The following is a 24,092-nucleotide window of genomic DNA, read 5'->3' as shown; positions in this document are numbered from 1 at the left end:
AGAGAGCACAAGTAGGCAGAGCATCAGGCAGAGGGAGAGGGAGAAGCAGGCTCCCTGCTGAGCAGAGCCCGATGTGGGGCTAGATCCCAGGACCCTGGGATCATGATTTGAGCCAAAGGCAGACACCTAACCGACTGAGCCACCCAGATGCCCAAGGGGGAGAAAGTCTTAAGCAGACTCCACAGGCTGAGTGCGGAGCCGGACACGGGGCTCCATCTCACAACCCTGAGATCACTACCTGAGCCAAAACCAAGAGTTGGTCACTTAACTGCCTGTACCACACAGGTGCCCCAAAGTACTGTATTTTTGTAAAAAGGTTTATTTATTTTTTTGAGAGAGAGCGTGAGTGAGCACGTGCGCAGGGGGAGGGGCAGAGGGAGAGGGAAAGAATCCCAAGCAGATTCCCTGCTGACTGTGGAGCTCAATGCAGGGCTCCACCTCACAACCCTGAGATTACTACCTGAGTCGCAATCAGGAGTCAGACACGCAACCAACTGAACCTCCCAGGTGCCCCAGTATATTTTTTGATGAGAAGAAGCAAGGTTAGTTACTTTGGTGGCATGGTACCTTTGTTGTTTTTTTTTTTAAGATTTATTTATTTATTTGAGAGAGAAAGAGAGAGCATGCACATGAGTGGGGGGAGAGGGAGAGAGAGAATCTTAAGAATACTCCCCACTCAGCATGGAGCCTGACTCAGGGCTCCATCTCACAACCCAAGAGATCATGACCTGAGCCAAAAATCATAAGTTGGACACTTAACTGGGTCACCCAGGCACCCCTCCATGGAACCTTCTTGTAAACAAGGCAACAGGGGCTAGGCTCCCACTATGTATCCTACTCAGAACTCATCACTGCCAGGATCTAAACATGAGTGTTTGTTTCACCTACTTTAGAGCTCTTGGTCCCATTTAGGTCTTTCTTTCTTTAAATATCTTCCATTTATCTCCTTACCATTGTCATGTTTTCCTCTAGGCTTAAGCATATTTATGGTAGTGATTTTATTTTATTTTTTTAAAGATTTTATTTATTTATTTGACAGAGAGGGAGAGAGCACAAGCAGGGGGAGCAGCAGGCAGAGGGAAAGGGAGAAGCAGACTCCCTGCAGAGTAGGGTGCCTGATGCGGGACTTGATCCCAGGACCCTGGGATCATGACCTGAGCTGAAGGCAAACGCTTAAGCAACCGAGCCACCCAGGCGCCCCTATGGTAGTGATTTTAAAGTCCTTATCTGAAGCATATTTATGATAGTTGTTTTAAAGTCCTTATCTGCTTATTTCATCATCTCTACCATATCCGGGCCTATTTCTATTGACTGATTTTTCTTTTGTGTATAGCTCATATATTCCTGCCTCTACATATTTAGAGTAATTTTTTACTGGAGGCCAGACATAGGTCATTTTATGTTGCTGAGTTTTAGATTTTGTTATATTCCTTTAAAGGGTGGTAGACTTTGATTTGGTAGGCAGTAATGTTACTTGCAAATCAGCCTAATCCTTTTAATGTTTTGATGCTTTTGTAGGATGGATGTAGAGTAGCCTTTAGTCTAGGGCTAATTAAACCCACTTCTAAGGTGTGACCCTTTGAGAGTCTCTATATATTATGTATACAATGAGGCCTCTTGCCTAGCTGGTAGAATTCTGAATGATTCTCAATGCTATGTAAGCTCTGGAAATTGTTCTTCTTACAGCACTTCCTAACATCCCCATCCCTCAAATGATTGTTCTTTCCCCGATAACTGTTTCCTGCCAGGCCTCACAAAGTGTTGAGCTATGCACGTGCAGCTTGGGATTCGGCCAAAGACCCAGGTGGATTCCTGCACAGATCTGGAACTGTCTCTGTTGAACTCCTTTTTCTCACTTTGCCCCACAAATTCTAAAAGTCATCTGCTCTTACTTTATTATTTCCAAGCTTCTACATTCTTTGTTTTTACTTTTTCTGTTTTTCAGTTCCTTTCCTAACTCCTTGAGATGAATACTTAGCTCATTAATTTTGGGGCTTTATTTTCTTCTAACATACACAAATAAAATTTCAAATTCTCTTTAAGAATGGCTTTACCCTTTATCCGAATCCTACAGGTTTTTTTCTTTTTTTTTAAGTTTTCTTTTTTTTTTTTGAGTAATCTCTACACCCAATGTGGGGCTCGAACTCATGACCCCAAGATCAGGAATCATATCTCTTCTGACTAAGCCAGCCAGGTGCTCCCCCATACTACAGGTTTTGTTATGTCATATTTTATTATCATTCAGTTTATTATAATTATTTTATAATTACAGATGACTTTTAAATTTCCACTGCAATTTCTTCTTTGACTCATGCGTTATTAGGAAGTAACTCCCTTATAACACCATCCATGTAAAGCTTAATACTTAGTAAGGAAGGTTTACATTCTGTTTCTTTAAAAAATTTCAGGATACAATGTGGTTAACTTTGAGGAAGGTGAAAGGGTGGGTCACAGAGTGCTAATAATATTCTACTTCTTAACCTGGGTGGTGGTTTCTTGAGTGTATTTGCTTTGTGATAATTCTTCTTATGCTTTCCACACACTAAAAAGTAAAAAAGTTTCCTGGCTATTTTTAAACATGTATTCTTCCATATGGACTTTAAAATCATTTTATACATTTTACATACTGGGTGGCTCAGTTGGATAGTGTCTGCCTTTGGCTCAGGTCATGATCCCAGGGTCCTGGGATCGAGACCCACATCAGGCTGCCTGCTCAGCCAGGAGCCTGCTTCTCCCTCTCCCTCTGCCTGCTGCTCCCCCTGCTTGTGTGCTCTGTCAAATAAATAAATACAATCTTTAAAAAATAAATAAAATTATTTTACACATTTTCTAAACAAACAAAAAAAAGATCGAGTTCCTAATTAAACTGCATTATACATATACTTACCTTATATTTTTTCATAACTGCATTGCTTTCAAAGTTAGCTGTTTCTTCCATAAATCGGCCCACTAGTAGCATAGCTCGACCATGGATTAACATGTTCTTACTCTCAGTTGGGGTTTTATTTTCAGGAAAACATAATTCAACACCCTTCTGAAGAACAATTAGTGCCTGATGAACATCACCCTAAAAGGAAAATGGCAACAACAGCCTTTTAAGATATTTGTTTTCTGAAAAACAAAATTATTAGTACTTGAAGTCCATTAAATATGTTTTATGTATAAATCTTTGTAATTTCATGTTCACCTCTCATTTCCCTCCTACAAAAGTAAAATCCTAAAAAGGAAGCAAAGCTCCATTTCATGTAGAACTCATATTCATTCATTCATTCACTCATTTTTACAGTCAATCAAAGTACAAGGAACTGAAGATATATGTAGATGACTGGGGATAAACAAACATGAATAAATCAAAATTTCTGGCTTAAAAAAGTTCATAGTTCAAGGAGGAAGTAGACTATGTAAAACAGTAACACAATGCTAAAAACTATTAACAGGAATATATATGGGTATTATTAAGGACAGAGAAGGAAGGGAATCTCCTAAATCTGTATGACGATACAGGAAAATGGAGGAGAGCAGCACTCAGGAAAAGTTACCAGATAAGGAAAATTTGAATTAGGTTTTAAAGAATGAGTAGCAATATTCCTGGAAGTGAATTCAGTGAAGGACATTCTTGGTAAAAGGATAATAATTTGGGGCGCCTGGGTAGCTCAATTGATTAAGTGTCTGACTCTTGATCTCAGCTCAGGTCTTGATCTCATGGTTTAGGGGAAAAAAAAAAAAGGAATAATAACTCTACTTGGAGAAGGTGAGTAGTCTGGTTTTAGCTAAAGCCTAAAGGGTTTATGAGATAGTGAGTGATAAATGAAGTTGAAGAGGTAGACTGGAACTCAATCAGAAAAAGCCTTGTATACTTTCTAGAGGTCAGACTTAATCATAAAGGCATGAAGAATACTTCAAAAGATTTTAATAAGAGGAGCTACATGATTCAATGTGCATTTTAGAAAGATCACAAACTGCAGTCATGTGCACAGAGAAATAGGGAGACTCAAAAAAAAAAAAGGCTATTAATATTATTAGAGGCTATAAATGCTAAGGGCATGAATGAAAGAGAGAGGATTCAAAAGATATCTTTTTATAACTTTCAAATATGCAGTAAGGTATTATTAACTACAGTCACCATGCTGTACATTACACCATGACTTATTTATTTTATAACTGGAAGTTTGTATCAAAATATCAAAAGATGGGGCACCTACGTGGCTCAGTTGGTAAAGCATGCAACTTTTTCTTTTTTTTTTTAGAGAGAGCGAGTGTGTGGGAGGCTCTATCTCATGACCCTGAGATCATGACCTGAGCTGAAATCAAGAGTCAAAAGATTAACCGACTGAGACACCCAGGTGTCCCAAGCCTGCAACACTTGCTCTCAGGGTGATGAGTTCGAGACTCAGGTTGGAGGTAGAGCTTACTTAAGGAAAAAAAAAAAATCAAAAGATATTTCTAAGGAAAATTTAGTCTCCACTTGGATGTGGAAAATGAGGGAAAGGAAGGAGTTCAAATCTGATGCCCAGATTTCTGTCTCAGATGAGAGGATACAATAGAGTCCTATTTAGAAAAACAGAGAATACAGAAGCAGTTATTGAACAGTAAATGATACTGCATTTTCAACATATTGAATTTATGGTATTACAATACATAGACTAATGCTAGCTCGGAAAATGACCAAGTACTGACAAGTATAAGGTGAATCATTACTTTCGCCTCCACAATCACAGAGGGTACCAGCTATAGTTGCTAAATGTCAATTTCAGAACATGCAATGCTTACTACTAATTCTAGACTGGTGGCAAGCATAAGGAGATATGTAAGTAATAACCATTTAAGTCTGGGGCATAATCTTTGCAAGTAGTTCAGATACTCAAAAAGCCTCTTTCTCATTTACTATTGCTTCAATCTGGGGATTGCTGGGGACTTTTGTTTTTATGCTAAGCCCTTCCTGATAGGCTAGATTAGAAATTAATCTTGACAATAAAACTGGACTAATTATCTACCAAGGATATAAGTAGGGAACAGTGTTATTTTCATTTAACAAATATCTTTTGAGTGCCTACTACATGCACCCTGTATATATATAGGAAGTAAAACCAAAGTAAAAATTGGCTGCTTCCCTCAAGAAAAAAAAAGGAAAACAGATGAAAACCAAAAGAACTGCACTTTCATCTTGAAATGGAAAGACGTTTAGGGACTTCAGGAAAGAAGGAACGGTTTCTTCTAAATTATGGTAGAATGATAAAGATGACAGAAAATGATTCTGAACGTGGATTAGGGATCATTTACAACAGAATATATACATATATATACATGATGATGTTCTCTTGGCCATTACCTTGGACCATAGCCACTTTGCCCTTTCCACATACAATTCAGCAAGTCGTGATTCTCCAGCATTAAGGAGAGCATTGTAGGCTGTCTGGTGGTGACCAGCTTTTCTAGCTACTCTGGCACTCTGCAGCCAGCATTCTCCAACCATTTCATTGTAATCTGGTCTAAATGAATGTGACAAAAACAGGGGCAAAGAGCATTTTTAAGTATACTCAACAATTTAACTTAAAATATCTCTTCCTAACATGGAACCTTATCAATATACTATTTCAAAGAAATCAAAGAAGATTAATTTGTTAAAAAACTCACTTTAATTTTCTTAGCATGCTCAATTTTTGTCAATTACAAGTCTATGAAAACTCTAATACTGACTTATATCTGTACCTCTCCCAGATATATTAACAATAAAAAAAGATCTATTGCATATAAAAGTAATTCTCAAGTTCTAGGTTCATTTCAACTTACATAGTATTGCTTTGACAATTGATAATAGAAAAATATAGATTCAGAGAGAAAATTAAGAAAGATAAATATTCCCAAGTAATAAGCAAATATAATAGTAAATTCATGATTACTGACATGAAAAAAAAGAAGTATGAAAACCTTTTGTTGAGGCTTAATAAAGCTCTCCGGAGAGCCAGGATGGGTTCCTTGGCTCTGTATGAATTCTGGGTCATTTCTAGTCGAGCTACCCAGTTTAGAGAATCTTCTTGAGAAGTGTCACCTGGCGACTGGTGAAAAAGTGATTTGATGCTATGCTCCAACTCACACAACATGTGCAATCTGAAGACAGATAAGCCTATGTTAAAATGTTATCATATTCAGCCTATTAATCTCATATACAAAGCACATACTCAAATTAGCCATCAAGAATCTGAAATGTGAAGTTTTCTTTGGAAGAACTTTAACCAATGTATATTCCTGGTATATAAACAGTAACATTTTTATCTTTTTAAATTGGATATAAAACACAACTTATGTTGATTTAAATGTTTAGTGCTTTGCTATGGTCCCCAAATCCCTATTAATTAAATTGGAGAGGGGTATATAAAACTAAATTTAAGTGTATGAATTTTATTACCTATATAACAACAAAAGAAAATACGGATCCACTATAAATCAACAGAAATATCTGCGTATATTGCTGGGGCTTCTATAAGAGGGCCTGACATAGTAGATGCCAGCAAAAAATTGTGAAATGATGCAATTTTATTTTTTCTAAGAATGATGGAAACACTCATGACACATTCACACTAACTTTTTTTCCATTTATAATACTCAGTGTCTATGACTCAGTGTTCAAGGATGCAGCTGAGTAGCTACAGAAGAGATTTAATCTCAGTGGTCCAACCTATGATTTCATTAAGCTATTACCAAAGGGGTAATACAAATTACAGTAAATTCTTCTAAATTAAAAAAAAATTGTTCTTATTTTTTAAATTATAACATCTATTATTTTCCTCAGGTGAACTAACAGACCTGAAATGTTTTTCATAGTTTTCTTCCTTACCTCTAAAAGTTAATTTTCCTTTCTACTAGTGTAATGCCTACATTTTTGGGGAGGAAAATGTCAAATGCATTTCTAAATGAGAAGGAGAGGAAACTAAAAAACACTGAGCACCAAAGTGCCAGGCACAGATGTCATACTACTTAGATTAGTTATAGAGCAAGTACAATATGACACTACAAAAGGATGAATATAAGATATTTTTCTTATTTTTTAGAAGTCTCATAATTGCCTTCCCAATGAAAGGGATATATATTAGAACGTTTTTTAAAAACTAAAGGGTGAGGGCACCTGGCTGGCTCAGTTGGTAGAGCATGTGACTCTTGATCTCAGGGTTGTGAGTTCAAGCTCCGTGCTGGGCATAGAGATTACTTAAAAAACAAAACAAAATAAAACCGAAAAAAATAAGGTGATTGTGAGATAAAGGAATAAAAGAGCCATTGTGTGTAGATGCACATGATACCAAATATACTATCACTTATTTACTAACCAAAACATTCCAAGTCTGTCAGAAGACCGTTATACACCAGGAATATAAAGATGGACACCCCCCATATACCTCACAATATATTCATATCCTCGTTGATAAGAGCCTCTTTCAAAGCTTGCAGCTGAAAGAGGTACAATTTGTTCTGCTCTCACTAGTTTCAGTGTGTCATAAAAAGCTGTGATATCTCTTTTTTTGGCTGATAATAGTAGCTGTCCCAGTCTGACACTCCATGTTGTAGATTTCCCATCTGAAAAATAAATGTAGAGTCAAGGAATGCCATACGGCCCCAAAACAAGCTTTATTCATTTGGTAAAATGGTCAGCAGAAATACTGGAACAGATGGTTTCATTCTACTTTGAACAACTGAACAAGGCAATTATAAAACAAGCTGAAAGATTAATTATAGATGTTACTTAGCTACTTAAGTCTGAATATTTATAGCATATTAAAACTGCTTATATTATAAGAAGTAATTTTACCTGCTGCCAAATAGTTTTCCACCAAATCCCACTGTGACAATTTCCAAGCTGCTTCCACTCTGTATGTGTTTAATTCATCTGTCCATTCAGACCTATTAAGAGAAGCCAATATCAACTAAACTTTATTTATTTAAAGTGGCATTTAGAGATTTTTTCTTTGTTTTAGAACTCTATTTATTGTATTTATTTATTGCTCTATTTGTTGTACTATATTGTATTTCGTACTTAGATACAAAATAATTATCTCCATCCAAAATAACCCCCCAATTTTTAATCTTTCCATTCCCCCAAAACATTTTTTCAGTAATTCTTCTAAAAGGGCCATTTAAAAATGCCATTCCATAACAAATTAAATTGTGCCATATATTAGAACAGAATCAATGCCTGGATAATTACAAAGTGCAGTTGTAAGATTAGCTGTGTGCTTAACTTAAACAAAGGGCAGGAAGGAAAAAGAGCCAACTGAACATATACACATTGAGAGGTAAGCAATTCTAAGAGCTTGGGATTTTTGAATTAAATTTAAGGCAAAAATATAGGAGCTGGTGGGTAGGTCTGGGGCAGTTGGGGGTGCATAGGACACTCAGTAATAAGGGCTTAAGAAAGTTACAAATGGGGGCACCTAGGTGGCTCAGTTGGTTGGGCGCCTGACTCTTGGTTTCAGCGCAGGTCATGATCTTGGGGTCCTGGGATTGAGTCAAGGGCTCAATGGACTACCTGCTCAATGAGGAGTCTGTTTGCCCCCCCACCTCTCCCCATGCATGCACTCTCTCTCTAAAATAAATAAATAAAATTAAAAAAAAAAAAGTTACAAATGATGTGTCAATGGCATAACAAAGGATATAAAATTAGCTACCTACAATATATATTAAACTATTTTCAGTTACTTTAAAATTTGGGTTTATAAAACCAGTATGATATTGGTAATTATTTTTTTTAAGCATTCTACTTATGTGACATTAAGATGGGGTATTGATATTTTGTATCATGACTACATAGAAGAAGCTAGGCTTTCCCCATTATTTCCTTTTTATTAATCATACCATTTGAGTATCTGCTATTTGCTACATGCTGGGCTAGGCACATTTTCCATTTAATTATCTAATAACACTGAAAGGCTCACATATCCTCATATTATAAACGAGGTAAAAGAATGAGAGAGGCTGGGATCAATGTCCTTAAAAGTCCTCCTTGCTCTTTCTGTAGTAAAAACACATTTAAAAACTGTTAATAAATGAGTGAATTTTTTACTTAAAAAAACCCCTAAAATAGCAGCATAAATACTGGATACCCTCTAATTTCTAAATACGAATTCTACCAAATCGGTTTAAAACAAGACTAAAAGAAATACACTAGAAATGTAGTTTCTGAAGTCCAGTTGTGAATAACTTTACAAGCTCAGCACCAGATGCCAAAATATCAAAATTTTAAGATAAAAATCTGAGTAGAATTAGCAGGATTTGCTATCTAGAGAGGATGTGCCATACTAAGCATTACACCAAGAAGTACTAAAAGGCAATGAAGATCAGGCTGTGAGACCTTATCCACAAAAATAGGTACCTTAAAAATAGTAATACGGTCAATAATTTTGGAGAAATATTTGTTTAAATGCAAATATTCTCTCCAAAGAACACACACGTCCTCAATGACCATCTGATCCAATAGGACAGAGCAATCTTAACTGAATATTGACACTTGACTTTTCACAGCTCAAAGATCAAGAGGCTCGGGGCGCTGGGTGGCTCAGTTGTTAAGCATCTGCCTTAAGCTCAGGTCGTGATCCCAGGGTCCTGGGATCAAGCCCCGTGTTGGGCTCCCTGCTCCGCCAGGAGCCTGCTTCTCCCTCTCCCACTCCCCCTGCTTGTGTTCCCTCTCTGTGTCTCTGTCAAATAAATAAATAAAATCTTTAAAAAAAAAAAAATCAAGAGGCTCTATGTATCCCAGATCCAAAAAGAAGACAAGAGGAGTCTAACTGTCCAGCATGCATAATTAGGAAACTTGACACCTAGGCTTGAGTCATGAAAACCTTCCCAAATTACTTTATTTATAAGGTCTCTCAACTAACCTAGAGAAACATCTAAAACATATAACCATTCTTTCTCTGCCTCTGCAAATCTTCCTCTCTCATTTCATAAATTCCATTATGTGAAACTATCTGATTAACAGTGAGCTTCTCTGCTCTCAAACATTATAGAATTGTGGTCTTTACAGATCAGTTTGGGATTTATAGAAACAATACTTAGAAGAACTGTTTTGAGAGTCCTAACTAAAAATGGTGGCCATTGTGCTCTTTGGTTAACCAAGATCCCATCCCTTTTGATCAGATCTCACTGCCCACAATAGTCAGTTGGCATCTGGTAAATTTATCAAGAAGTCTTTTAGCTCTCAGAGCAAGGCAGCTTCAAGGGCAGAACCAACCTCCACAGTTACTCCCCAGACCAGAAGAACTGTGCAGCTTTAATCCTTGTCACAACATAAGTACTACTTTTTTGCATCATTTGGTTTGCTAAAACAAACACATTTTCTTAAAGAAAGGAAGGCAGCTTTCATTTTTATCAATCCTTTAGGGAAAAATTAACCCACACAGTCTGAGTGGTGTTCTAGAAAGCAGTCACAAGGTTTTCCCCTCCCTAACACAGAAAATAACTGGTGTTGATAATGCAGACAGAGCTTAAATACTTTTTGGATATGTTCCTATGAGCCTCTCCCATAGCAGGTGAGCTCTGGAAAGTTTGTCTTAAAGCAAAATACAATTCAAGGATGACTCATGGGACAGAAGATGAGCTATTAAGTGCTAAATCAACTTGTGGAAAAGTAGAAAAAAATATTTTTTGTTGCATATCTCCAACACCACGAAAACATAAAAAAGACTTTGTTTCTTCAATAAATGTTACGTCAACCTAATTCACTAATTAAACTTTTCCCATTCAGATATAATAACAAAAGAAAATCATTCTTTAAAAAAATATTACCTGTTAGCATGTACTCCATTCACCTGAGTGATTACAGTAGACAGCTGACCAAGACCTAACATGGATTTCACTACACCATGATAATGAATGATCTAGAAATTTAAAAATATTTAAATAGCAATTATCATTTCAAATATACCCTAGGAAACAAAGACAGTTTAACTGATACTCATTAAAAAGTACTACTTGGCTCACTGAGCCTATCCTTCTTAGTTCAGCAACTGACTTGCTTGGCCTAATGGCAAAGCCCCTAGCAATGTCCTAACACACGTGAATATTAAAAAAATACACAGACAACCTAAAAAATTCTCAGACTGAATTTATTATTTTTTCCAGGTTTGGTCTAATTTTTAGTTCAAATCAAATAAGTTCAAATCAAATAGTTCAAATCAAATCAAATCAAATAAGGAGTACTCTTTAATATTTTGTTTAAAGATTATTGGCAATACTATTTCTCACACAAAAATTAAAACTCAAAGTTCACAATAACATTAATATAGATTTAGGGCTTTAGTAACTAAAAAGTTATATAGGATTATGCAGTATTCTTTAAAATTGAAAACAAGATTATGAAAAATAAAGACCTTCTACACTGAGCTTCTGAGAAAATAAACATGTCAAATACAACAAAAAGCAATATCCCAAGATTAGAGAGAATCTAAGCCAAGATTATAAATCAGTAATTCTAAATTCCCTTCCTGTCCTTGTAAACATGAGATATGTTAACCTGCCCCCATTATAATTGTAGCTTAGTGATTCTAAGGGACCATTTTGGAAATTCACAGATGATGATAGAGGGCATGTGAAATGTGAATGTTTCCTAGGCTGTAGAAAATCACAATTATTATTAAAAAATTGACATATATGTTATACTTTTTATTGCAAACTAAAATTGTATACATTTGAGTAACTGGACACACAGCTTAATATAAATATTATCCTCAGCAAGCCTCATTCATTTGGGGGATTTCTAAGGTCACAGAAATGGCACTGAAGGATTTTTGAGATCATCTCACATTTCTAATTTTATCATTCAGGAAACTCAAGCTCAGAGATGATTAACTATTTTCTAGACACACTGTGACACCTGTAGAGACAGTATTGAAACTAAGATCTCCAGAGTTCCTAGTTTAGGGCCTTTTCATTATGTTGCCTTTCATTTATTATCTTACCTGGTCTGGTTCTAGCTGAATAGCCCTGTCATAACAAGCAGTGGCATCCCTCAGTAGGCCAATGCTTTCATGCTCAAGGATCTGTTCTTTCAGGGATGGTTCTGCCTTTCGGATTGCGCTTACTCCAGCTACTCCATCTGGTTCATGCATAGCAGCGTACAATTTCTTTGTTCAACCATAACAAAATAATAAAATAAGAGAAAAAAACACAACTAGAAATAAAACTATAAAACCACTAATTTATGTGAAAAGAGCATACGAGAATTTTTCTCAAAGCAACAGTAAGTATTCGCTTCAAGGCAGACTTCACAGTAAACTTATAAACTTATTTCCAGGCATCTTATTATTTTAACACCTTTGTTCCACTTAAATACAAATCTACATTAGTAATTGTTATTGATAATGAGAGTTACAAAGAACAGCAAGGTCCTGAACTCTCTTTAAATCCAACTTATGATAAATTCTGTTGAATACAGTTCAAAAGAGTTACAAAATTTTTAAATAAGTATTTTAATATATTGATATTGAGATGCCTCAAATCTGAGTTTGAAGGAGATATTCAGGTTGAAGATAAAAATTTGGCAGCAATTAGCACAAAAATGTTCTTTAAAGGCAGGGGGAAAGGACATGATTTAGTAAATGAACAGGGAGAGAGGAGAACACAGGGGCAGGGAAGGAGACTGGCGTACTTCTATATTAATAGAGAAAGAACTAACAAATGAAACTGAGAAGAGAAACCAGAGTAGTTTACAGGAAGCTGGACAATGTGATATCCCAGAAGCCATGAATAAAAGCAAATGTCTTAACGAAAAAGGAGTGGTCAAATGATTCTGTGAAATTAAGAAAATGAGAACTGGGAAACATTCACTGGATTTGGTAACATGGAGGCAACTGATTTTCTTAGCAAGAGTAGTATCAGTGGAATAGAGAAAGAAGTCTTGTTGGGGAATGGTCAAAAAATGAATGGGAAGTAAAGTGAATATAGAGAAGATAAGAGTTCTTTTAAAACTGGCTACAAAGGGAGACAGAGAGATGGACAGTATCTGAAGGAGAATGTAAGACCAAGAGAATTATTAAAAATTAAGATGGAAGATACCAGAGCGTGTCTATATACTCCAGCTGAGGAAGATAAATTACTGATACTAGAGAAAGCAGCAATATTGAAGGATTGAAATCAAGAACACAAATAGGAGGATTGAATTTTGACAGGAAGGGATCCTTCCCTAGGAATAACATAAGAGAAGAAAAAAGGATATGGTGCAGAAGTCAGTGTATTTTCAAATTTGGTGGACGTCTAACTTCCATTTTCTCCATGATGATAAACTACTTGAGAGTAAGTAAGGTAGAAGCTGAGAAATGAGAAAAAATAGTCATCCTGAAGAGCAGGAAGGTAGGCTTACTAGAGAAACACAGATGGCAGTATTAAAGAGTACTGCTGAGGTCTCAGATTATAAACTTCAAGTAAAAGCAGTTAAAAATCCACTGTGACGTTTCTCCAGCAATGTTCAACTGCTTAAATGCAAGACACTGGCAAGGCAGATGGGTGAGTTTATCCAAGGATGGTATTTTACAAAGTGAGTTATCACAAAGAGGGAGAAAGACAAGGGTGAACATCTTTGTAAGGGAATGATTTTAATAATGAACAACAGACTCAAAGCTAGACAAGGAGAAAAATAAAGACAGGAGAAGGCTACATTTTGGATGAAGGCTATATTCATCCAAAGACTATAAGCTACCGGGGTGCCTGGCTGGCACAGCAGAAGGAGCATGAGACTCTTGATCTCAGGATTGTGTGTTCGAGCCCCATGTAGGGTGTAGAGATTACTTAAATGAATAATAAAAACTTAAAAAAAAAAGGCTATAACCTACTAATTTTTCAGTTTCTCACTACTTTTTGCTTTTGACTTGAAAAAAAAGTCTACCAATTTCTTATTTAATCACCCTGTATTAGCCCCACCTTCCCTTTCTTTTTCCTTCCCCACACAATCAAAATATTATCACCTAAGCCATTATTTCACCAGCACTGTCATGCCTGATTCCTGTTACAACCAGCACATTCCCCTTCCCACCCACCCCAAATTCAGGCCCACATTTCTCATAAGAATAGCAATGGCCTGCTTCCCTTGCATCATAGCTATTTCAAACCCTCCCTCCATGACTGTCATAGTCATTTAGCTAAAATACCATTCTGACCATGGCATACCACCATTTCCAACTCCATACTGATGCCTCTATTTGAAATATCTTACCTCCTTCTTTTACCTATCTACCATCCATTCTTTAAGACCCAGCTTAGACATTGTCTCCAAGAAGCCCATACTGACCCCTTGCTCACTCCCATCTCCTACCCTACCCCACACAGAGGATAACTTAAGTGCCTTTCCTCAGGGCACACTTTACACCAAATTGATGTTTATCTCTCCCCACTAATCTGTAAGCTTCTAAAGTGCTCATAAATATCTAGTAGCTAGCATAGCATCTAAAACACTCAATAAAATGAACAATATAAACATAAAAGACTTGCAGTATTAAACATCATTAAATTTACTGTATTAATTTCAAACCTGTAAAAATCCAAGATGTTCTTGAATATTTTGTTTCTTTTCTGTAATAAATGATTCAAAGTGCATTACAGCTCGTGTGTATGCTTTGGAACGAAAGGAAGCTACTGCCAGGGTGTCCTGAGGTATGAGGTCTAGAAAACGAGTTACACTCTGATAGTCTTCATAATCCGCAGTAGATACTAGATTATAAAAAGAAAATTGAGTGATTAAAGACTTATAAGATGAAATTTTAAAAGTGTTGATTTAAAGTCTAACTTATTTAAATTCAATTTAGTTCACTAAATAAATTAATCTAAATGTATTAGAGTATCATACTTAGAATGTAACTACCAGAGGATTACTCAGAGGAGTCTTGCTCCAACTCCACCATTATCACTTATCTTACTTGGAAATATTTAACTTTATTTGGGCTTCTGCTTCCTCATATATAAAAGGAAAGTATTAGTATTGTCCTGCCTTCCTTACAATGTTGTTGTGAGGATTAAATGTAAATCTGTATTATACCATATCATTTCACTCATATGTGGAATCTAAGAAACAAAACAAACGAACAAAGGAGAAAAAGAGAGAGAGAGAGAGAGAAACCAAGAAACAGACTCTTTAGAGAACAAACTGATGGTTACCAGAGGAGAGGTGGCTGGAGGGGTGGGTGAAATAGATGATGGGGATTAAGGAGTGCACTTGTGATGAGCACCAGCTGATATATGGAAGCGTTGAATCACTATATTGTACATCTGAAACTAATATTACACTGTGTGTTAAGTAACTGAAATTTAAATAAAAACTTAAAAAAAACTCTAAGAGTAAATCTGTATTAAATGCCGAAAAGATACAAAGATGATACAAAAGATACAAAGATGAGTTATATATTAATGATGACTATAAAAACACTGAGAGTATAACAGTAGGGAAAAAGCAGAATTACCGAAATAGCTTCTTTTTAAAGCCTAGAATTGTTAACAATCTTTTTCCTCTGTTGCCACATAAACAATATCGACTGTTTTAATGAAAATTCAAAGTAGAAGTGCCTTTGAAGTAAAATCACAAATACTTTAGGGTAATTTTTTTCAAGAATCTAAGAAAAGACTTAAATTGGAAACTTCAAAATGAGGGCAGTCCCGTTTATGAATTCTTATTTAAAACTTATAAATTTTAGTAGCAATTCATAACAGTATGTAGAGAATAGGATAAGTTTCTTCAAAATTTAAATAATCAAGATGGCAAATTTAAAAGCAATTATATTTAAAATAAGTCCCTGATTCCATCAAAATTTGTAGATCATTTAAATTATGAGAAATGTTAAAAGTATTGTATTTTTGAACCATTACAAATGTTATTCTTAAAAACTAGTATTTCCCTTGTAATGTTAATGTTAGCAGAAATGGAGATAGAGGTTGTATTTGGTTTTATAGAACCATTTACACATGCAGAAATAGGAACAAACATCAAATTGTTAAATCAATGGAAAATATATCAATAATTAGCCATACTCCTCAGAAAAACAATCCCCCCAGATATTTGTTTGCAAGTCCAAAAACTTTTAGAATAATAAGCTATTGTGCTTAACAATAGGAATTATGCGCTTTCCTCACGTACATGAACAAGAGGGAGACACTCACAAACTGAGAACTGTGTAAGTGAAGGTCTCTTTAAGGATTGTTAGTCATTTTTTTCAATTAGCCTCAAAGTCTAGGGGGCAAAACATGTGATTTCCATTAAAATAGCTGAGATATACAGAAGCAGAATGAATATAATTCTGCTCACCAAATGCTTCTATCCTAGCGGGCATTTTTAACTCTAATGAGATTCCACTTTTAGTCACCTTAGTGGAAGTTGTAATACCACAGGAAAAAAACTGCACATATTTGGTATAGCAGGGTGTAATGTAGTAACATGTATTAAGCATATTTGGAGAGACCGCTGGATACCAAACACTACCAGAGACAGGAAAAACAAAAAAAATAAAATGAATGAAATGAATAGAGTAGAAAAAAAGAATAGGCCATGAAATGAAATTAACAGTTGAAATTTAAAACTTACATGTGAAAAAGATCGCAGAGTATGTCATAAGTGAAAAAGGATAAAGAACACTTTACTACATATATATACGTATGTATACATGTGTATGTATACGTATGTGTATATACACATAGTACACTGAGGGGACACAGAGTAAATACACACAATACACTGAGGAGACATGGAGTAAACGGTTTAAGCATTGAGGGGTCAGTTATTAACAATATTAACATGTCATTTATTTCACATTTTACAATTTATATATTCATCATCTCATTTAATCCTCAGTCCTCTAAGGGAAATAATATTAATCCTATGTTATACAAAGAAAAATTAGGCATCTGTCTTGCCTAAGGTAGTGAGAATTTAAAGAGAGGTTTTCTGACTATAAATTCTCTGCTTTTTCTCAGTGAAAAGGCTACCTCGGGGAAAAAAAAGGTACGTAGGAAAATATAGGTCTTTAAAAAGCTAATGCTTAAATTAGAGAATTGATACAGGAAGTAGCTACCTGGTTAATAATTAAGAGAAGAAAACAAACACAAGTTATGACTCACCAACTGAATCTACTTTATCTCTGTTTGATTTGCTTTGTGGAAATTTCTCTGCATTCAGTGCCTGAAATTTGTGCCTTGCCCATTGTGTGAGATGGTCAAGCATGGAGAACACAGTCTGTGTACTGAGTTGACATAGATCAGATGCACTGTCTTGGGTACTTATGGTATGTTGATCATCATGCTTTAGGACTGCCATAATTTCTGCATAAACCTAGGAAGAACTCATTTTATGGTTAATAATGTACCATGTAATATCATTTTGCTATTATCTTACATGTAAGACCAAGCATTCTAAGGCAACTATAAGTCAGAACAGATGAATTTACAGTCTCTAATAAAATTTTAAATGTACAATACCATATAACCCAATGGTTCTATTTTTTGGAATACACCCTAAACACACATACACAAACGCTTTCACAAGTAAGAATCATCATAATGCGTACCATGGCATTGTAAGAACAGAATAATTGGAAATAATCATTACTATGGCAACAGTTAAACTATGGTACAACTACAAAATGGAAGGATTATATAACACAGCACTAATAAAAAAAAGGTGGCTCAATAAATACATATTGGTAAATTTAAAAAAAGGCAAGTTGCAGAATACCTACTGTGATACTATCAAAAAAACCTAAACAACTGCATTAAAAATTAAAAGGTTTGAAAATCTACACATCAAAAAAAATTTTTTTTTTAAAGATTTTATTTATTTGACAGAGAGAGAGAGAGAGAGAGAAAGCACAACCAGGGGGAGCAACAGAGGGAGAGGGAGAAGCAGGCTCCCTGCTGAGCAGGGAGCCTGATGCAGGGCCTGATCCCAGGACTCTGGGATCATGCCCTGAACTGAAGGCAGATGCTTAACCAACTGAGCCACCCAGGCACCCTTGAAAATATACATATCAAATTAATATCAGTGATGACCTCTGGGGATGTGGGATCAGGAATGGTAGTCAAAGGGTACACTTTTATTTGTAGAATTCAAATATTTACATTAAGAACATAGTAATACACTACTTTTTTTTTTTTTAATTATGTTATGTTAGTCACCATACAATACATCACCAGTTTTCGATGCAGTGATCCACGATTTATTGTTTTCGTACAACCCCCAGTGCTCCATGCAGTGCCCTCCTTAATACCCATCACCGGGCTAACCTATCCCCCCACCCCCCTCCCCTCTAAAACTCTCAGTTGGTTTCTCACTACTTATGCTATAAAAAATAATCATTTTGGGGGGCACCACGTGGCTCAGTCAGTTAAGCAAACAACTCTTGATTTTGGCTTAGGTCATAATCTCAAGGACGTGGGATCGAGCCCTGCATTGGGCTCTGTGCTCAGACCTGTGTTGGGTGCCCTCCCTCTCTGCCCCTCTCCCCAATCCTGTTTTCTCTCTCTCTCAAATAAGTAAATAAATCTTAAAAAAAAAATAATCATTTTTAAAAGAAGTGTTATATGTATGTGGTTAAAAAAGGAAACTTTTACAAAATATTGTAAAACAAAAACTAAAATATTCCCCTTCCCCTATCCTAATCCACAGTACTATTCACCAGGAAAAATCACTATCAGTAATTTCTTATGTATTCTTTATTTCAAAATGTTCTATGTATATTGGGGCATATATAATATATGCTTTCTAATTTTCTGCACTAAGCATTGGATAATTGTTCGATAAATAAAAGGTTAAAAAGATTTTTAAGAATTAGACATGTACATACACAGCTAGCCATACACTGATCTACATTTCCTAACATGTAGCTTTTCTAATACTAATTGCTAGTGGACAAATGTTTGGACAAACAGAAACCAAATAAAATGGTATCTCTCACCTCCTGCTGATCTTCTTGATTACAACCCAACAAGACATACACTAGAATATGTGGAAGAAGATAGATGGTCACCTTGAAATCATGTTTCATCATAATGCTACAGCAGGTGAAGATTTTACTGGCAAGATCATGCCGAACCTGTAAACCCAAATGGTTAGGGACAGTAAGTAATTTTATACATTTTACTCTATTGATTAATGTCAAAAAACCACACGAGATAATTTATCATTGCAGAGTGGGTATTCTTGTATGGAGAGGGGCATGCATACTCATGCAAAAAGGATTTCAGATCACCACCTCTCTGGTCACTCTAAATATTTCAAAATACCTGAACTGCTGTGACCCATAAAGGCAATGTCAGTCACCTCAACATAAATGGCCTTTCCCCCTTAGTTATTTTGGATGCATCATGTTTTGTTACAGATTAACCTCCCGAATTACAGTATATTTTAGTTAGATAACATTAAATTCAGTGTATTAACTCCCTGAGCACAGAGATGAGTAAAGTAACCAAAATGTGTACTCTGGGCCAGTACATTAAGTGTAAGACTCACATTTTTAATAATAATAAGCAGTAATTACTATAGGGAGAAAAATGAAAGAAATAGAAAACTAAATTACTTGGGATTAGAGTCAAATTTTATTGTTATGACCTAACATTAGATTTGCCAACATTACTGTTCTCTTATTAAAATTTCAAGATTTTTTCCTTCTCAAATATAAACACTTCACTTAAAAAACAACAACAACAACAAAAACTAAACTAAATCAAAGATTCCAGATCTGGAAGTAATTAATTTAATGGTATTCTACATTTCACATAATATATTTTCAGTATGTTCATAAAAATACAAGAAACTTGGAGCGCCTATGTGGCTCAGTTGGTCACTTTTTAAACAGTATCATTTCACAATGGAAAATGAACAGACATAATGTAATAGATATTTTGCAAAGACCACAGTAATTTGCTTGATAAAATAATTACCCTCTTACCCAGAAACTAGTAACAACAGAGAAATTGTTACTATTAGTAACACTTTCTACAAAAATTTCTATCAGTATCAGCACACATATTTCAGTGCCTGCTGTTGTGCTATATATTCAGATAGATGTTCTGGTTTCCTTTAAAATTTCCATTCATTAAACTAATTCTGAAGAGTTCTCTTACCTTTGTTATAAGATAACCTGCCCAAGATGCTGACCATTCTGCAAAGTTATTACCTAATTTACTTAAGTAAATTGGCTTCTTTACTCCAGACCAATCTGTTGACTTCTGAGAACTCTTATACCTGTAATTTTGAAAATTTGTTTATTAAAATATATATATATATATCCATCTGTTGAGAACTTCAGTATAAAACATATAAAAAACTTTATCAACTCCTTTACCACTATCCCACTACTGCCTTGCTTTACTAAAATATGGCTAAAGACACTACTCTTCCTATATCCTTGTTAATAGTGGGGTGGAAAGTCATCCTGCATGCCCCAAGTACTTTAAAGGATTTGAGTCTGCCTCCTCCTCTTCCTCAGTGCTCCTTTCTGATCCTTTCTACTCCATTTTATATAAGAAAGACTTGTTCCTTTGAGGTTCAAGCCACCCAGGCATACCATTCTTTACTTCTCATTATGGGTATCTATTAAACTCGCTGATTATCAAACTCACTGATAACTTTAGTACATTTCTGTGTTTTCTTTTTTCCCTATGTCTTACCATCCTGAGTGACTTCAATGGCTGGCTGGACCAACTAATCAAACTCAAAACTTCCCAATGACTTTTTCCTCTATTTCTTTGTCAGGACTCCCTTGCCAATACAAAAAAACTTCTTCACTTCCAAAATGAACCACTTAGATATCTTACTCTATAGCCCTACCTTCCTAAATTTCTAGTTCTTTCACCCAGTTATGCTAACACATTGGCTCTCTATCACTGAGATCTTCTGTCCCTTGACCCTGTTAAACTCTCCTGATCTGTAATATGTTCCTTTCATTACTTCTTTCCTTAACCAGCGTGGTCTTCATGGTCCTTCAAGAACTCTCTTATTAATATTCTCTACCCATTCCATTGCCCCATTGTTTTTACCAGCTGTGCCCATCTGTTTCTACATATAAAAGGTTCTAAATTTAAAAGGTTTCTAAATATAAAGAGATATCTAGCAAATAGGTATGCATACTTAAGGGCTTTCATAAAGAACTTACTACAAGCCTAGGCACTATACCAGGGCTCAAAGAAGTAAAGTAATTTATCCATGGTCACATATCTAGTAAGTATGTGACCAAATATACTTTATAAATAATTTATAATTTTATAGATTTCAATCAGTCTTTTAAAGATTTTTTTTTTTTAAGATTTTTTATTTATTTTTTGACAGAGAGACACAGCGAAAGAGGGAACACAAGCAGGGAGAGTGGGAGAGGGAGAAGCAGGCTCCCTGCAGAGCAGGGAGCCCGATGCAGGGCTCGATCCCAGGACCCTGGGATCATGACCTGAGCCGAAGGCAGACGCTTAATGACTGAGCCACCCAGGCGCCCCTCTTTTAAAGATTTTATTTATTTGTCAGACAGAGCGAGAGAAAGAAAAGGCACAAGCAGGGGGAGCGGCAGGCAGAGGGAGAAGCAGGCTCCCTGCTAAGCAGGGAGCCCGATGGGGGACTCAATCCCAGGACTCTGGAATCATGATCTGAGCCGAAGGCAGATGCTTAATCGACTGAGCCACCCAGGTGTCCAGATTTCAATCAGTCCTAACAGAATTATTAAAATTGAAAAAGAGGTTAGAATATACTTTTTTTTAAAAAAAAAAAAAAAAGAAGAGGGAGAAAATATCTTCATGAAGAGAAGTTGGAGGGTTGAAATCTCTAATCTCTAGTTGGGGTTACTAATGGCTTTGGAACTAGCTTTAAACTCTTAAATTTCTGTATTAATTATGCCTATCAAAAGCTTATTAAACTCATATTCAATTTAAAGTGGATTCTTTCAAAGTATCACTGACTGAATTAAAAAAAAATCAATCATTTTAGCTTCAATAAATTCATCTAAATATTTAAAATTATAGAATTTAACCAATGAGCAGACTGTACTTCTCATTTTGACAAGATTATAGGCATCATCACAGTGGAAAATACATATCAGACTACTGAAAATACTTTTAATGCTAAAAAATTATATCAAACGTAACATTAATTTTATAAGGCGCCTAGGGTGGCTCAGTTGGTTAAGCGTCTGACTCTTGGTTTCGGCTCAAGTCATGGTCTCATGGGTTGTGGGATCGGGCCCCACATTGGGCTCTGCACTGAGTGGGGAGTCTGTTTGAAGATTCTCTCTCCCTCTCCCTCTCCCCTCCTCCCCGACTCCCGCACATGCACGATCTCTTGCGCTCTCTAAAATAAATAAATAAATCTTTTAAAAAAATGACATTAATTTTATAAAGTTAAAAACAATTTTATAAAAATGGTTTTAATGAGTTTACAGACCTAGTATTTAGATGAGGTTCCAGGATTTCCCGAACATGCTCAGGAAATCTCCTCCACAGCTGGTGACCTGGGCCATCAGTCTGCATCTCTCTACAGTCATAAATAGAAAGTAATTCCTACAAATACATTATTTTACATTTGTAAATCTATAGTGAAGCAGATAAATCTTTATGCTCATCAACATTCTATACATAATAGTGATAAAAATAATTTCTAAATACATAGAATTATAAAATTTTGGGGTTGTGAACTTCCTTAGGACATCTATTTCAATGCTTAAAACCATTTAGGTGACTATTTAAGGTCATAAAGCTGTGACTACGTACTACTTGAACATGAAGGCAGTTTGTGTTCTATACATATAAGATGTACTGGAATCTAAGATTAAGAGCTTTTTGGAGGAAAAAGTGGATTTGTCTATATTTGTAGCAGTATAATTCTTTGATTAACAAAACCAACTACAAATCCAAAATAGTTTTAAAAATTCAAAATATCTCAAATTCTAGGTATAAAATACTGAGCTTAAAATTGTGAAAAGAAGGGGCGCCTGGCTAGCTCAGCAGGTAGAATATACGACTCTTGATCTCAGGGTTGTGAGTTCAAACCCCACGTTGGTGATAGAGTTTTACTTAAAAAAGAAATTGTGAAAAGAACATGCAAATGTTAAAGACCATTTTACTATTCAAGCCCCCAAATTAAACGGTTTTATTTTACTTTCCTGAAAATAAAACTGAGATTTTATAAATGAAAAAAATCTTTGCCTCTAATATTAATATTCAAAACAAGACAAATATGTTAGGATATTCTATCTTCTATCACCTAATTACTCTTTCTTTCCAATTCCACTGAACATAACATTTGCAATAGATGTATTCCTAATATTTATAAATATAAGCACTGTCTAGCAAAATACATACTTTATATTTAGTATTTTTTAGTAAAAGGAAGTATATGAAAAGTTCAAATACAGAAATATTCAGAACCCATTTTCATTTAACTTCAAAATATTAATAAAATTTTATTTGAAGCCAGCTTTTTTGATGTTTGGCAAAGTCACTCTAGCTACAAAAACCCTCTTAAGTAGATCAGCAATTCTCTCTTTTTAGGGGGGACCATTTATACTCTTAAAAAAGACTAATATACCTACAATTGTAGACCTTGCTTCGTATTTCACTGAAAAGAACAGAAGCAATCCAAAGAGACTTCCATAACTTCTACCCACATACCTACCCAGCCTGGCATTATCAGTATCAGTGCCCATATGCTTTCTCTCCTCTTACTACAGATGAATTGCTTTTGTTTTTAATTAAGGCTACCCCTCCACTTGCACATTATATTCCACATCTTTCTGCCTATTAAAAGAAGTATTACATCAATTCTTTCCTACATTATCTATTCTCCTCTCTGCTGAATTGTTCCCAAACAACATATAAGCATACTGTTATTTCTCCTATCTTCACTCCTCTTTCCTTCCCAGCTACTATTTCATTCTTCCACTCTCCCTTAAAGACACTTTCTTGTCTTCTGGAACACCACATTCTCCTACCTTACTGGCAGCCCCTTCTCAGTTTTCTTACTTATTCCCTGCTTTTCTCACTGATCTCTCAGTGTCCAGGGCTCAATTACTAGAATCTTTTTACCTGTACTCCCACTCTTGATCATCTTATCCAGGATCACAATTTTAAATACCATCTCTATAATGAATACC

At 35.5% G+C, this 24,092-nt stretch overlaps 1 protein-coding gene across 4 annotated transcripts in view; it reads right to left on the bottom strand.

Annotated features, from left to right (window-relative positions):
• ATR (ATR checkpoint kinase) overlaps positions 1 to 24,092 on the bottom strand; it is a 96,904-nt gene that overhangs the window by 24,955 nt on the left and 47,857 nt on the right. For 3 of the 4 annotated variants that reach the window (XM_078070953.1, XM_078070941.1, XM_078070955.1), the window contains 12 exons: positions 22,385 to 22,500; positions 20,083 to 20,203; positions 18,915 to 19,052; positions 17,083 to 17,293; positions 14,510 to 14,688; positions 11,946 to 12,110; positions 10,774 to 10,865; positions 7,802 to 7,893; positions 7,392 to 7,569; positions 5,905 to 6,108; positions 5,330 to 5,489; positions 2,888 to 3,067 (listed from right to left, as the gene is read on the bottom strand). In XM_078070953.1, the coding sequence (XP_077927079.1) occupies positions 2,888 to 3,067; positions 5,330 to 5,489; positions 5,905 to 6,108; positions 7,392 to 7,569; positions 7,802 to 7,893; positions 10,774 to 10,865; positions 11,946 to 12,110; positions 14,510 to 14,688; positions 17,083 to 17,293; positions 18,915 to 19,052; positions 20,083 to 20,203; positions 22,385 to 22,500 (1,836 nt within the window). The remainder of the gene's footprint in view (positions 1 to 2,887; positions 3,068 to 5,329; positions 5,490 to 5,904; positions 6,109 to 7,391; positions 7,570 to 7,801; positions 7,894 to 10,773; positions 10,866 to 11,945; positions 12,111 to 14,509; positions 14,689 to 17,082; positions 17,294 to 18,914; positions 19,053 to 20,082; positions 20,204 to 22,384; positions 22,501 to 24,092) is intronic. The other variant, XM_078070948.1, reaches the window with a different exon arrangement.

Source organism: Halichoerus grypus, chromosome 1 (assembly GCF_964656455.1).
Source record: "Halichoerus grypus chromosome 1, mHalGry1.hap1.1, whole genome shotgun sequence".
Lineage (NCBI taxonomy): Eukaryota > Metazoa > Chordata > Mammalia > Carnivora > Phocidae > Halichoerus > Halichoerus grypus.
The sequence above is the reverse complement of the archived record's forward strand: the minus strand, read 5'-3'. Positions and strand labels throughout refer to the sequence as shown.